General features: G+C 49.4%; 1 protein-coding gene across 2 annotated transcripts in view; it reads right to left on the reverse strand.

The window, feature by feature from the left end:
• The window catches only part of EFHB (EF-hand domain family member B), a 310,345-nt gene that overhangs the window by 15,636 nt on the left and 278,609 nt on the right, over window positions 1-16,100 (reverse strand). For both annotated transcript variants that reach the window (XM_085630456.1, XM_085630457.1), the window contains one exon: window positions 3,008-3,189. In XM_085630456.1, the coding sequence (XP_085486582.1) occupies window positions 3,008-3,189 (182 nt within the window). The remainder of the gene's footprint in view (window positions 1-3,007; window positions 3,190-16,100) is intronic.

The following is a 16,100-nucleotide window of genomic DNA, read 5'->3' on the forward strand; positions in this document are numbered from 1 at the left end:
AAATTCCGGCTTGAGGTTTAGAAGTGCAGGCGGTGAGTTACTGCAGGAGATGATGAGGGGTTTATTTGGGGGAAGGGCAGCCGTGTCTCTCTCCTGCCTAACAGCAGCGGGACTTGGACCCCTCATGGTGAGGCCGGGGCCTGCAGAGGGTCCGAGTGCAGTCGAAGCAGGTAAGGTCCAGTAGGTGGTGCTGCAAGCAGCAGGCCTTCAAAACCACCAAGAGTCAGAGATAAGATACATACATTACAGCAGGTCCCAGTCGTGGAGTGGGTGCAGTGACTCGGTCCAACAAGCATTGGCCGCGCAGCCGTAAAAGTAACGCCGCGCGGCCATGAAAGCGAAAGTGCGCCACACGGGGTAACATGGAAGCAGGGGGGGGCGCTGAGTGCTGAAGCAACACAGGGAAGGGTGAGGGGGTGGATGTGAGAGCAACATGGGGTAGCAAAAAAGAACCAGCGTGCCTCGCGCTGAAAGTTTAAAAAAAAGATTTAAAAAATGAAGCTGACTTGCCCGATAGCACCATTTCCCTGATCTACAAAAAAATGATTAATGCTCGCGCTGACCTCCTCACCCGCCTGCGAGAAGTATGCGTCGCAGATGGCCTAGAGTTGGATGACGAGGACTGGGTTGCGGCTGTAGCCTCGCCGAGAGAGGTGGCCATACCCGCTCACCTCAGGTTTGTGCAGTTAAAGATACTACACAGGGTCTACGTTACCGGTCCCGGCTTGCTTCGATTGGGGTATTCGAGCGATGGTTTATGTAGGCGTGGCTGTGGCCTTCTTGGTACCTTTCTGCATATTTTGTGGGAATGTCCAGTGGTTGTCCGGTTCTGGGCTAGGGTGCATGCAGTGATGGAAGAGGTCACTGGTGTGGCCCTACTCCCGGAGGCGCGGCGCTGTGTGTTGAATGTGTGGGAACCGACTGACTGTGGTGCGGCCCAGGAGCGCTGGGTGACTCTGGGTAATATGATAGCCAAAAGAGACATTGCGCAGCTGTGGGGCTCGAGTAGGTGTCCTACGGTGTCGAAGTGGAGAGAAAACATGGATTGGTGCATGTTCCGGGAGAAATCCGTGTATGTTGCTAGAGGCAAACCCAAAAAATGGGAAAAGATGTGGGGTCCGTGGAATTCCTACCGTGGTGACATATGCACGTCCCCCCTGGTGATTGCTTCTGACGTAGCCCTGTCCCCCTAGCTCGGACATTCCTGTTCCCGCCTGGAATTGGTACATGTGTGCTTCCCTGCCCCACCTCCCGGCTCGCTCAAAACTGGCTTCTGCATGTAGTGCTGCTGAGAGGAGGCTGCCCCCCCGCCCCCCCATGGGAGAGCAAGTTCCTGCCTATATAGTTTTCATGCCTGGTTTTAGTTTTGTTTTGTGTGTTTTGTTTTGTAAAATATTAAATCAAAGCCTTTCTGTAGCATGAAGTCTTGTTGTGGGCAGTTTAGTCACACTCTGTGCAGGCTGCTCCTTTGTTCGCTGTATTGCCTCTACTTCTTGCACACTAGCGGCCGGCCTCTGAGGTTGTAGGCCCGTGATTGTACTTAACTGCTGTGTCAAATAAAGGTTTTGGAAAAACAAAAAAAAAAATGAAGCTGATAGCCGCGCGGCCGTGAAAGGGACACGGCCAGGCGGGGCGAAAGTGAAAGAAAATAAAGCTGACGAGGAGGGAGTGGGGAAGTAGGGGATAGGGGAGGGGATTCACGCACGCGCTGAAAGCCAGATGGCAGTTGTGCATGTCGCGCACGCTTGTGCGCGTAATAGCAAGCTGGTGGCCGGCAAGGTAGCACTTTTAAAGCAGCTACTAAATGTCTCGCCAGTGCAGCGTATGCGCTGGCTCAGGCTAGACCTAAAAATGGCTATATGTCCGCCCATCTAAATTAGTTGGGCGAACATATAGCCAAACCTTCAATCGCCCTTACTCCATAGGGCCACCAGAGAAGTTTTACCATGGCGGAGGCAGAGCATTCTCCACTGGCGTCAAACTATGGTCCGCCCAATAATGTAGTATTGGTGGGGAGGGAACTCTGTCACCGTTGCGACTAAGTTCCCTCGCCCCCAAGACACAAATCAGGCCCTATGGTTCAGTCTAGGGGAATTTTTTTGAAATGATAAAGAAGAAACTGGAAGATGTCAGAAGAAAATTATTTTAATCTGATGCACTTTAGCTTGTTTGCACAAATATAATATATGGAGAGATATATGTCACATTTCGTAACATCCCCAAAGAATAATGAACCAGTTTTAAATTCATTTGACAAATTCCCTGTAATGAAAATTGGTTCTTCAAATAGACTTGCCTTAGTCCTTAATTTTGATACAGAAATAATATTGTTTTTAAAACAGGTTAGCATATGGTGACTGATTTTTCAAACTTCTATTTGCACTTTAACATGTTATTTGCACAGGTATTGAGCTACCCTTATGCGATTTTGGAAATTTATATAACTTGTTTTAGAGTAGCACAAGTTTTTAGTAGGTATTAAGGGGATTGTGCAATCTCATGTGTTCAGGGGTTTCTTTATTAGCCTGTGGAATGATAATTATATGTAATTTGGATTTTTTAAATTGTTAAATGATAATTGTATATACATGAAAGGGCTTTTAACGTTTGTTTTTCCTAAACGGCATAAAATCAAACATAAATTAAAGGCTTGAATTGAATGGATAATTCTCGCTATGAATCTCTGCGAATAATCCCTCTGTGATATACAGTCTTGCAAAACGGCAGAATATGAGACTAGGACACCAAAATCCTTCAATTTTCTTGATTTTCGCAGTAAGAGAAAAAGCAAACAGTGCACTTACATTTGCTAAATCTGACAAATGTCCACTTTACCATGGCTTACACTTGAGGCCAATGTCCGTACTTGCAGGTTGCACCTCCAGGAAAGGTTGAATGTTTGGTATAATTCTCTTCTGGATCGAAATCCCCTGTGCCAGGGACATAGCCATGATTCCCCCCCTGACCCCCACCATTTCTAATCAGAAAAACCTTGGATATACTCTACCTCTTTCTTCGATCGTGGGGCGAAAAAGTCCTTCTCATACACCCCCTTCTCACTGAAGATAGAAGGGCACAGCAGGGCGTAGGCACCAGGGTCGTCCCCATAGCTGTTTCGGTCAGAGACCCCGCGGATGCGGGGTACAGCAACATCCGTACGCACACTCGGAAGGCCAGAACTACGACAATCTGTGGACCAGAGAAAGGTACGGAAGTTCATTCATTAAAAACTGATATTTGGACAACAGGGGTGCCTATGCATGGTGAGGGTTTGGCATGACATATTCCATGGTCACCCACTACATGTAACGGGCCACACATTAAGAAGGCTTTTTATCCAAGGAAACTCGCTTGTGCAGCAAGTGCCCCATGCTCTATCCGTTACACTTTAACATTGCCTGGGAGGGTACTATTAGTATTATTTTCAAAACAATCAATGAAATATTAAAGGTGGCGTAGTAACATGTTTGCTGCAGTTGACGAGGGGTATCTGTCAAATAATGTAACACCAAAATAAATCACAAGGTCATATTTTATTCGGAAAACACTTTAGGAGGGCCATTGAACACAGCCTTACAGTCAAGAACGGAGATGAAGCCAAGAAGAAAAAAGATGAACTGTCATCAAGAAAGCCCTACTTAGCACCAACAGAAATTAACTAGGATTGTCTTTTATAGCCTTATCCGGTTGGAAACTTACTATTCGGCTTTAGTTGTAATTCAGGAAGACTCAAGAGTTATAAATATATATATTTTTTTAAAATATTTTTTTATTATTTTAAATCACAAATGACAACAAAAACCAGAAAAAACATATATAGCACAGAGAAAAAATAACATATGAAGAGAGGGAGAAGAAAAAGAGAAAAAGAAACTGAGAGTACACAGCAGGATAAGAATATCATATCCCGAATATATGAAGGAAAGATATATACAGATTAAACATGCGCATAATATTGTCAGATCCCATTTAAGAGTAATTAGAAGAAAGATTGTCGACGATTCAATCAATCAATCGGCGAATTTGTATAGCGCGCTACTCACCCGCAAGGGTCTCAAGGCGCTGTGGGGGGAGGGGGGGAGGGGGTCGCAACTGCTCGAACAGCCAGGTCTTGAGCTGTTTCCTGAAGGAGAGATGGTTCTGGGTCAGCCGTAGGTGGGTTGGGAGGGAGTTCCACGTTTTGGCCGCCAGGTAGGAGAAGGACCTTCCCCCGGCGGTGGTCTTGCGAATGCGTGGAACGGAGGCGAGGGCGAGGCTGGCGGAGCGGAGCTGGTGGGTGGGTGTGTGGAACGTGAGGCGGCTGTTGGGGTACTTCGGGCCCATGTCGTGGAGGGCCTTGTGTGCGTGGGTGAGGAGTCTGAACGTGATCCTCTTGTTGACGGGGAGCCAGTGCAGGTCTCTCAGATGGGCGGAGATGTGGCTGTGGCGGGGGACGTCCAGGATGAGACGTGCTGACGCGTTCTGTATGTGTTGGAGTCTTTTCTGAAGTTTGCCCATGGTTCCGGCGTAGAGGGTGTTCCCGTAGTCCAGGCGGCTGGTGACGAGGGCCTGGGTGACTGTCTTCCTGGTTTCGGTGGGGATCCATCGGAAGATCTTACGGAGCATGCGCAGGGTGTTGAAGCAAGTTGATGAGACGGCGTTGACTTGCTTGGTCATCGTGAGGGAGGAGTCCAGGATGACGCCCAGGTTGCGTGCGTGGTCCGTAGGCTTGGGTGCGGTGCCCAGTGCCGGGGGCCACCAGGAGTCGTCCCAGGCGGAGGGGGATGGTCCCAGGATGAGGACTTCCATCTTGTCTGAGTTCAGTTTCAGACGGCTGAGCTTCATCCATTCCACGACGTCTTTCATGCCCTCCTGGAGGCTGGATCTGGCGGAGGCGGGGTCGTTGGTGAGGGAGAGGATCAGCTGGGTGTCGTCAGCGTAGGAGATGATGTTGAGGTTGTGTTGATGTGCGATGGCTGCGAGAGGGCTCATGTAGATGTTGAAGAGGGTGGGGCTGAGTGAGGATCCTTGTGGGCTGCCGCAGATGACTTCGGTGGCCTCGGAACGGAACGGTGGGAGGCGGACTCTCTGGGTTCTTCCGGTGAGGAATGAGATGATCCACTCTAGGGCCGCTCCTTGGATGCCGGAGTTGCTGAGTCGCTGTATCAGTGTGCGGTGGGATACCGCGTCGAAGGCTGCCGAGAGGTCCAGGAGGATGAGGGCTGCTGTTTCCCCGTTGTCGAGCATGGACCTGATGTCGTCGGTGGCAGCGATGAGGGTGGTCTTGGTGCTGTGGTTTGCTCAGAAGCCGGACTGTGAGGGGTCGAGGTAGCCGTTCGTCTCGAGGAAGGCGGAGAGTTGTTTGTTGACGGTCTTCTCGATGACTTTGGCCGGAAATGGGAAGAAGCGAGATGGGACGGAAGTTCTTGAGGTCCGTGGGGTCCACGGTCGGTTTCTTCAGGAGGGCGCTGATCTCGGCGTGTTTCCAGCTCTCCGGGAAGGTGGCGGAAGCGAAGGAGCTGTTGATGACGTCCCGGAGATGGGGTGCGATGATGGAGATGGCTTTGTTGAAGATGTGGTGTGGGCAGGGGTCGGTAGGGGATCCGGAGTGGATGGTGTTCATCATGCAGGTGGTGTCTTCGGTGCTGACGGGGGTCCAGGTGCCGATGGTGGTAGTGGGGGGCGTTGCTTCAGTGGTTGGGTGCAGGGTCTGGGCGCCGAAGCTGTTGTGTATGTCTGCGATCTTCTGGTGGAAAAAAAGTGGCGAGTGAGTCGCAGAGGTTTTGCGAGGGTGTGATGTCATTGTTGCTGGCGCTGGGGTTGGAGAGCTCTTTAACGACACTGAAGAGTTCCTTGCTGTTGTGGGTGTTGTTGTCCAGCCGTTCTTTGAATGACGTCCTTTTGGTGGTGCAGATCAGCTGGTGGTGTTTGCGGGTGGCGTCCTTGAGGGCTGTCATGTTGTCTGCTGTCGGGTTGTGGCGCCAGGTTTTCTCGAGGGTGCGGCAGGTTTTCTTGGAGTTCTTGAGGTCGTCGGTGAACCACCGGGTTCTCCTGCTGCCAGGTCTGCTGGGAGGTTTCCTCAGTGGTGCGAGGTCATCGGCGCAGCTGGTGAGCCACTGTGCGAGGTTGCGGGCTGCTTCGTTGGGGTCCGTTGTGTTGGTGGGTGGGTTCTGGCTGAGGGCGGTGGTGAGCTGGTCGGAGGTGATCTTGCTCCAGCTTCTGCGGGTGTCCTGTTGCGGGTGGTGGTGGATCGTTGTTCTCCTGAAGGTGAAGTGGACGCAGCTGTGGTCTGTCCAGTGTAGTCCGGTGGAGTGGCTGAAGGAGATGTGCTTGCTGGAGGAGAAGATGGGGTCAAGCGTGTGGCCGGCGTAGTGGGTGGGGGTGTTGACCAGTTGCTTGAGTCCGAGGTTGGCGAGGTTGTCCAGCAGGGCGGCGGTGTTGCGGTCCTTGTCGTTTTCCAAGTGGAAGTTGAGGTCTCCAAGGAGGATGTAGTCCGATGAGGTGAGTGCGTGCGGGCTAACGAAGTCTGCGATTGCTTCACTGAATTGTGTGCGTGGTCCCAGGGGTCTGTAGATGAGGGTGCCTCTGAGGGTGGTCTTGGGGTCGGTGTGTATCTGGAAGTGGAGGTGTTTGGCGTCGGTGAGGATGTTGTCGGAGTTGGTCGTGATGCGGAGGGTGTTTTTGTGGACGATGGCGATGCCTCCTCCGGTTTGGTTGACGCGGTCCCTCCGTGTGATCTTGTAGCCATCCGGGATGGCTATGGCGATGTCGGGGGCCGAGGAGGCGTTCATCCAGGTCTCTGTGAGGAAGGCGACGTCTGGTGAAGTTGTGTCCAGGAGGTTCCAGAGTTCGACGGCGTGCCTGTGGACGGAGCGGGTGTTGAGCAGGATACACTTGAGGTGGTTGTTGCTGGTGTTGGGTTTGGCTGGTGCGGTGCAGGTCCGGAGGCAGGTGAACTTGCAGGCTTGGCAGGTGAAGGGCCCGTGGGTGCGTCTCGGGGTGGCTCGGTAGCAGTCGTTGATCCGGCCGGTGTTGAGAGCGAGGAGGATGGCGGCGTCGTAGCTCAGTCGGGCGGGCTTGCGTCGGTGAGGACCAGGGTTTCTGGCGCTGGGCGCGGTCCAGGCGCGGACGGGCGTAGACGGGCTTGCCTTTGGCGCGCAATAGGCGCACCCGCTGCGCGTGCTCGCTGCGCGTACGCGTGCACTCCGCCATAAATGGCGAAGTGGGAGGGAGGAGCAGCTGGGAGGCGGGAGCGGGGCGGCGAATGGGAAGGGAAACAGAAGAAAAAGGGGCGGGCTGCAGGGGAGCAGCGGCGGGGAGAAGGGCGGGAAACGCGGCAGGACACAGTAACGGCGCAAACAAGGAGAAAAAACAAGTACAGAAACAAAATACAGAGGCAGGAAACAAAATACAGAGGCAGAATACAAAATACAGAGGCCCAGGAACTCAGCTGCAGGGCAGCGGCGAAACTCGGCAGAAGCGGGGGAAGCCTGGGCTCACTCACGGGGAGTGTGCGCGGTGCGTGGAGCGACCGGCCCAGAACAGGGTCAAGGGCCACTGCTCACCACCGCGTGCACTCCGCCATAAATGGCCAAGTGGGAGGGAGGAGCAGCTGGGAGGCGGGAGCGGGGCGGCGAATGGGAAGGGAAACAGAAGAAAAAGGGGCGGGACCGCAGGGGAGCAGCGGCGGGGAGAAGGGCGGGAAACGCGGCAGGGGCAGGACACAGTAACGGCGCAAACAAGGAGAAAAAACAAGCACAGAAACAAAATACAGAGGCAGGAAACAAAATACAGAGGCAGAATACAAAATACAGAGGCCCAGGAACTCAGCTGCAGGGCAGCGGCGAAACTCGGCAGAAGCGGGGGAAGCCTGGGCTCACTCACGGGGAGTGTGCGCGGTGCGTGGAGCGACCGTCCCAGAACAGGGTCAAGGGTCACTGCTCACCACCGCGTGCACTCCGCCATAAATGGCCAAGTGGGAGGGAGGAGCAGCTGGGAGGCGGGAGCGGGGCGGCGAATGGGAAGGGAAACAGAAGAAAAAGGGGCGGGCCGCAGGGGAGCAGCGGCGGGGAGCGGGGAGAAGGGCGGGAAACGCGGCAGGGGCAGGACACAGTAACGGCGCAAACAAGGAGAAAAAACAAGCACAGAAACAAAATACAGAGGCAGGAAACAAAATACAGAGGCAGAATACAAAATACAGAGGCCCAGGAACTCAGCTGCAGGGCAGAGCCGAAACTCGGCAGAAGCGGGGGAAGCCTGGGCTCACTCACGGGGAGTGTGCGCGGTGCATGGAGCTACCGGCCCAGAACAGGGTCAAGGGTCACTCATTCATAGTCAGAGTAAAAACAAAAGAAGTATGAAGCAGTTAGTCCCACTGAAGGCCCACTGCTCACCACCGCGTGCACTCCGCCATAAATGGCCAAGTGGGAGGGAGGAGCAGCTGGGAGGCGGGAGCGGGGCGGCGAATGGGAAGGGAAACAGAAGAAAAAGGGGCGGGCCGCAGGGGAGCAGCGGCGGGGAGAAGGGCGGGAAACGCGGCAGGGGCAGGACACAGTAAAGGCGCAAACAAGGAGAAAAAACAAGCACAGAAACAAAATACAGAGGCAGGAAACAAAATACAGAGGCAGAATACAAAATACAGAGGCCCAGGAACTCAGCTGCAGGGCAGCGGCAAAACTCGGCAGAAGCGGGGAAAGCCTGGGCTCACTCACGGGGAGTGTGCGCGGTATGTGGAGCGACCGGCCCAGAACAGGGTCAAGGGTCACTCATTCATAGTCAGAGTAAAAACAAAAGAAGTATGAGGCAGTTAGTCCCACTGAAGGCTTGACCAAACCCTTTCGAATTTCACCCTTGAGCGTGGACCCCGAGCTTTAGCTAGCACCAGCTCCATTTCGAAAACCCCCCTCAACAATACCCAAAAATCAGCAATCTTGGGAGGCAGTGCGTCGATCCAGACCCTGGCAATAGACAACCGGGCAGCACTGATAATGATTGAAATTAAGGAGATGGATAAATAGCCTGGGTCTGCTACCAGACCCAAAACTATGGCTTTCTCATTTAATTGAATCTCCTTACCGGCCAGCCTACTCAACACACATGTAACATCATACCAAAAAGAAGCTAGTCGAGGACACGTGACAAACATATGTCTGAGATCAGCAGCATGCTCATTACATTTAGGGCAATATGACTTCGATGAATCATACGAGATAGTCCATTTCGAAATAACCTGCGGGTGTAGTATAGCATAAACACAGTGCGATGTTGTTGTAGCTTTAAATTGATTGAAGTAACAGCATAATTGATTGTGGCCATTGAATCAGTGATTTCTTCTGTGTTAATGTCCATTAAGAACATGTGAGTGAGTTTAGCCGCCATCTGCAATCCGTCACTTCTATTTACAGACAAAAAGCTCTGATAAATTTTCCCAATCTGACCCCGACCCGAAGTCTTAAAGATAGCCCGTAGTAGCTCTGTAGTGTAAGGGAGGGCAACTAAGCCCTTCCCTTGTAGAAAATAATCCCTAACTTGTAAGTACTTAAAAAAGGAGTTATGGGATAACCCATACTCCTCCTTTAGTGAAGAGAACGACCTAAAGCCACACTCATCATACAATTGCCCTAACAGTGTGATTCTACACTGTTGCCATGACCTACATACCGAATCCGAGAATATACCCGGAAACCTAGGATTGTCCCACAGAATAATAAATTCATGTAGATCTGGTATAGCGAAGTTTTTACCGATGTCCTGCCAGATATGGTGAACGTGTCTGACGATCTTGAAACGGACTCTCTTAAAATAATTAGGGTCCGACATGTAGTGTAGGAGAAACCCAGTGTTTAAACCATATGCAAGCTGGTACGCAAGCCATGTTTTGACCACATTGGGTCCTAAGAGTAAGCTCTGAATACGATTAAAAAATGCTGACCAAAAATAGGTCTTAAAATCGGGGAGAGAAAAGCCCCCTTGCTCATATGTCAACTTTATGTATTTGAGAGCTCTTCTAGATTTTCGAAAAGCCCCAAATAAAACTTCCAATAGCAGAATCAAGCCGTTTAAAAAAGGACATTGGGACTCGTAAAGGAATGGAGCGGAACAAATAGAGGAATTTAGGCAAGATATTCATTTTCACTATATTACATCTCCCAATGATAGTTAAAGGCAGTCTATGCCACCTACGCATATCAGCTGTAGTTCTTTTAAGCAATGGTTCATAATTCAGGGCCATAAAGTCCTTGGTGCGACCGCTAATACAGACACCAAGATATACAGCAGAGGTAGTTAAACCTAAATAAGGTGCTGCAAGTGTGGGCACATAGTTAAGGATAGACTGTGTTTTATTTATATTGAGCTTATAACCCGAAAAGGAACCAAAGAGTTGTGCCTCATCTGTTAGTACGACTATGGCCATCTCAGGCGTGGTAGTGAAGACGGCGATATCATCTGCGTAGGCTGTAACTTTTAAAGTCATACCATTAAGTGAGACTGGAGATATAGAAATATTCTGAAGGAGATGTCTAATGAAGGGCTCAATATAGAGAGCAAATAGTAAGGGGGAGAGCGGACACCCCTGACGCGTACCCCGCTGAATACTGATAGGGCTAGATGTACAGCCGTTGAGTTTGATGACAGCAGACGGATTATGGTAAAGTCGCTGGACCGCCAAGACAAACCTCCGACCGAGGCCTAGAGATAGCATAGTACTCCAAAGTAACCCCCAAGCTACACGGTCAAAGGCCTTCTCGGCGTCCAGCATTAACATGCCAATCCGCTGACCCAGATGGCCAGCAACATCAAAAGCTGCGAAGGCAGTATTTATATGAGTTACCGTGTCTCTGCCGGGGACGAAGCCATGCTGTTCTTCTGAGACCAATAGGTGTATAAATGGGGCAAGACGTGAGGCAAGAAGCTTAGAGAATATTTTCGCATCTGTATTAATAAGCGAAATCGGTCGATATGACCCTAAGTCTTCAACAAATTTGCTTTTTTGGGGGAAAACCACAATGTTAGTTCTATTCCAAGAGTAGGCGCCTCCCCTCCCTGCAGTATATCATTGATTAACTCAGGAAGGACTGGCATCAATAAATCCCCAAACATTTTGTAGAACTCGAGTGGAATAGTGTCCTCACCCGCTGCCTTACCACTAGGCAGAGACCTGATTGCTACATTCAATTCCTCCACATCGGCAATGTTCTCTAAACTCAGCGTATGAGATACATCTAACAAGGGTAAAACACTTTCTGGTAGATAATTCATGGCCACCTGTTGGTTATAACTGCCAGATTCCTTATATAAATTAGCATAGAAGATCTTGAATTGCTCGGCAATATCCTCAGACTTCATATAAGTGAGACCGTCTACCCCATTAATAGTCTTAATATGTGATTTAGCCTTCTGATCAGCGAGTTGGTAAGCCAGTACCCTTCCCACCCTCTCCCCATAGTCATACTGCAGAGATCTGACCTTCAGAAAATTATTGGCAACCTTATCCTTCAGCCCTCTACAAAGTTTGGCCTGGACTTCAATAATTTGAGCGTATATCAGTGGCTCACTAATATCTTTTGAAGCGATTGCCAGGGCATGTTGCTGCTCTAATTCGATATACTGCCGATGTTCGTTGCCCAACTGAGCACCATTAGATCTATTTTGCTGAACAATAAACTGAACAGTAGCCCCTCTCACACATGCTTTTAAACAATCCCATACCATCCCGAGGGAAGAAGTATGCCGATTATTAGCAATATAGTCCGTCAGGACCAAATGCATGTAATCGAAGAAAACAGGATTGTTTAGAAGATGCCGAGGAAATGAGAATTCCCTAACTTGACTTTGTCTAAAGGAGCCAAGATATACAGAGAGCATAATGGGATTATGGTCCGAGGTTACTTTTGGACATACGACCATAAGTGCATTAACCAAAAGTCTATGATTAGTGAAGATCATGTCAATCCTGGAATATTGTTTATGGGGGTGAGAAAAAAAAGTAAACCCAGAATTTGTGGTGAACAACAACCTCCAGGCGTCGTCCAGTTGATGAATATGTAGTAGATCTCGAATTGCAGCCCTAACCCGGACCATTCTGGCTCTTGCAAACATGTTTGTGGTATCAATTTTTTTGTCTAAAATACAATTAAAGTCTCCCATTACAATAAGATCCCCAGCCCAATCTAAGAGTTCAGAATTCAGGTGAGAGAAAGCCTCAGGACAGTCCGTATTAGGGCCATAGACCATACATACTGTGACCTTCTTTCCAAAGATAGAGAGTTGTGCAATTACCCACCTACCCCGGCTATCAGCAAGAGTTCGTAATACGACAATTTTAGAGAATTTATCCTTCAATAAGGCAACCCCCCTAATAGAGACCGTCTGTGAAGTACAGACGATCAGGTCGAAGCCAAGCTGTTTAAAAAGATTTCTATCTTTGTAGGCCAAGTGAGTTTCAGCCAATTCGACTATTTGAGGCTTAAATCCTCTGAGCTCTTCAGTCACCAATCGCCTTATGCTAGCCAAATTCAGCCCACAAGCATTCCAACTCATAAATTTGACTCTAGACATTACCAGAAAATTATTCTTAAGTACTAAATGATTTCTCCTCCTCACGTTTCTCATTATTGATTTCAAATATTTCCTGTGCAATTTTGACAATTCTGTGACTATTTGTCCCCAGCAAATCCCCCGACCCCCTAGAGCCACCCCCACCCCTCCCACCCTGTTTCTTAAGAAAGGAATCACCCCCCTTGAAGCTGTCCTAACCCGACAGCAAAGAGAAGGACGCCACAACCACCCCCCCCAGAGCTCCCCACCATGCCCGCACACCCTACCCCTACCAACCAATTCCACGAAAATACAATTCCCTCTTGACATTAGTGCCACCAGATGACATTTCCAAACCCCTTATACTAGAGAACAGAGAAGAGAGGGGGAGAGAGAGCGTCAAGCAGAGACATTATAATAATCAAGAATTAGGGGTGATTTGCCAATTATCAAGCGCTTTTTTAGCCTCCTGTTCACTTAAAAAACAATATCAGCGGCCATCCTTAACCACTTTAAGTCGGGCAGGCTCCTGCAGAAAGACCTGAGAACAAACAGACTTAAATGTGTCCATAAGCTGACGAAACTGCCATCTCTTATCCATAGAAGATTTGCATAGATCAGATCTCACGAAGATTGAGATAGAGTCAACTTGAACAGGAGCCGTTGGTCGGGCTTTAAAGAAGATAGCCTGACGGAGTCGAAAATTACCCAGAAATACCAAAACGGGCCTAGAAAATTTAGTTTTAGCTTGAGAGTTTGATGATAGGAATAATGGGAGGCGATGCGCTCTTTGAACCTGCGTGTCCATGTCCCAATCCCCCAAGTCCGGGAAGGCTTTCTGTAATAAGTCCACAACAAATGCACGAGGATCAGAGCCTTCCCTCCCTTCCGGTACCCCAAAAATCCTCAGGTTATGTCGCCGCTGTCTATTTTCAAGATCATCGATCTGTAACTGCATAGAAACCAGCTGTGACTCCTGTGAGGTGACTAACTTAACAGCTTGGGTATTGACTTCCTCCACGTCCGCCACCCGCTGCTGCAGTTCGGTTACATCGGCTGTTAAGTGATGGAACCTTAGTAATGACCTCGGAAAGTGCCATTTTAATTTAAATGCTGTCTGCCCTTGCCTGCTGATAATAAGCTTGTGCTTCTGCTCTCTGACTGTTTAAAGCCTGCATAATATTAGAGAGAGTGCTCATCTCCCCCACCATGTTTTTCGTCCAACTGATTCTGCCCAGAAGTATAACTTGTCGGAACTTCGACAATGACCTGGGAGCCAGAGGGGGAAGGAGAGGCGAGAAAATTGAATACTGTGACTGGAGTATTACACGTAGCTTGCGTTGGGCCCTTAGAGTCATAGAGTGGCCCATCAGCGGTGTTTTGACCATGATTCGTGCAAAAACCTTCAGGTGAGGCTTGAGCATATTCCAGGATATGTGTATTAGTAGAAGCAATAGTAGAGTTATTAGATGATAAATGGCCGGGGAGGATAAGACCGGCCGTTGGAGTCATCAGATTGGCAGGCGCATCAGACTTATTCACCGGGGAGGGGGCCGACATATACCCCTGTGAACCAAAATGAGATAATCTGGAGACAATATTTCTCACTTCGCCTTTGAAGAGACCCATTGACGCAATGGGCTTAGCCCTGGACCGGCCTTAGACAGGCTGGTTGTGCCCTTCAAACGACCAAGTACATCTGTAATTTGAGCCCTGTTTCCAGTACCACCACGGCCACTACATCCTTTACCTGGGAGGTTTGACTTGGGAGCCTTATCTTTTTGGGCTTTAACACTCACCGGGGTATTGCCCCCTGGGCTATGCCCGATATTATTCTTGAATAGAGCACATTTAATTACTCTTTCTCTAGTGATTAATCTAGCTAGAATATATCAAAACATTTTTTGAGACTTTCAGAAGGAGGAGTCGCAGAAATAAAGTATGGATTGGACATTGCACGACAGTACTCTGAGATGGTCTACATTAATTGAAAGATTTCCAGTGTACTACTTGGACTACCTCCTAGTGGTCCGTCTCGAAGTAATAGGAGGACACTAGTTGAAATTATTTTTTTGGGGTTAGCGTATTTGCATGAGTTCATTTATGTTATATGTGAGTTTTTGGTGTATATACAATCTTTGTGTATATATGTATTGTTGTTTTCTTCTTGATCAGATGCCATTATTTATGTAGATTGCAAAAAATGTTTTGATATATTCTAGCTAGATTAATCACTAGAGAAAGAGTAATTAAATGTGCTCTATTCAAGAATAATATGTGTATCAATTCCTTCATACCATCTCTCTTGATTGTATATAATTACGTCCCATACCCAGGTATATAAAGGGTCAATTGGGTATAACCCTGTTGTGTGCTTGTTGCCCTGGGCTATGCCCAGCATTGATATTGATTCTTCTAGTGCTAGCACCATCAAGTCCGAATGACACAGGGTTCGCGAAGGACAACAAATCCTTCCCGGATTCCGTGCAAGAGTTTACTTGCTCCTTGTTGCCGTCAGCTACAGTGCCAATGTTGTCTACCAAGCAGTTATTGTCGATGCATAGACTAGCCGCCTGTATTAGACTGTCGGAATGCTCACAGCCTATGCTATTTATATCCTCAGATTGGGGGGTACATCCTGGGACTGAAGAGATAATCCCAGTTTCAGTGTCAAATGGAAGAGGATCAGCTGGATCCACTAAGCTCACCCCGACAGGAGAAGGCTCCATTCTTAGAGTAACCAAAGGCTCCTCCAAAGATTCCTCCGAGCCCCCCCAACCCTCATTCACTGCTGCATTAAGAACTTCGGCCATCTGGGTGGGGGGGACAGCAGATACGGAGCCGCAGGACCGAAGAAGCGCTGTGACTTTCCCCGAGCGTAAAAGCTTTAGAATAGGCTTCCAGACCTGAGGATCTTTTGGACTGACTGGAGCATTATTACCTGGCAAAGCTCTGCGGGACGTTATAACATTGTCAGCAGCACTATCAGCAGCAGAATCAGTCTCAGAAACAATCTGACCTTCTAGGCGATCCATTGGAGCAGACTGGCCATCACTCTCCGCTTGAGCCCCAATTCGCCCTCGACGAATAGCCCGGGGGGGCCATCCCTCCGAATTGCACCCTTGGAAGTGATTTGGATCCTGGAAGACGATTTTCAAAGAAAACAGCAGTTCCACTCCTGCCCCCGCTGCTATTCACCCAGGCGCCGGCAGCCTCACCGTTTACCAGCCTCGGAGCACGAAAGTCCACCAACGGAAAGCAAACAGCTGCCTGGAGCAGCCTCCGGGCTGAGAGCCAGCCCGCCACGCAAGCGCTGTGGATCTCACAGCTGATGCGGGTTAGCCGGCACATCCGTCAGTTCTTCGCAGAGCCGGAGAGGAAATGGACACGCAGACGTAAGTTGTTATCGTCTTTCTGGATATCTCAGATTGTGTTTTTAAAATTCACCTCGCATACCCTCGAAGTAGCGAGAAAAGTGATTAGCTTCTGTATTGATAATTAGGGATTGCAGTAATCACCGTGGGCTATGAGGCAGCGCGGCAGGCATCCCGGACCCCCAGGAGGGTGAAGGCACGTCCTTCAGC

This window comes from Triturus cristatus, chromosome 10, assembly GCF_964204655.1.
Source record: "Triturus cristatus chromosome 10, aTriCri1.1, whole genome shotgun sequence".
Taxonomy (NCBI): Eukaryota; Metazoa; Chordata; class Amphibia; order Caudata; family Salamandridae; genus Triturus; species Triturus cristatus.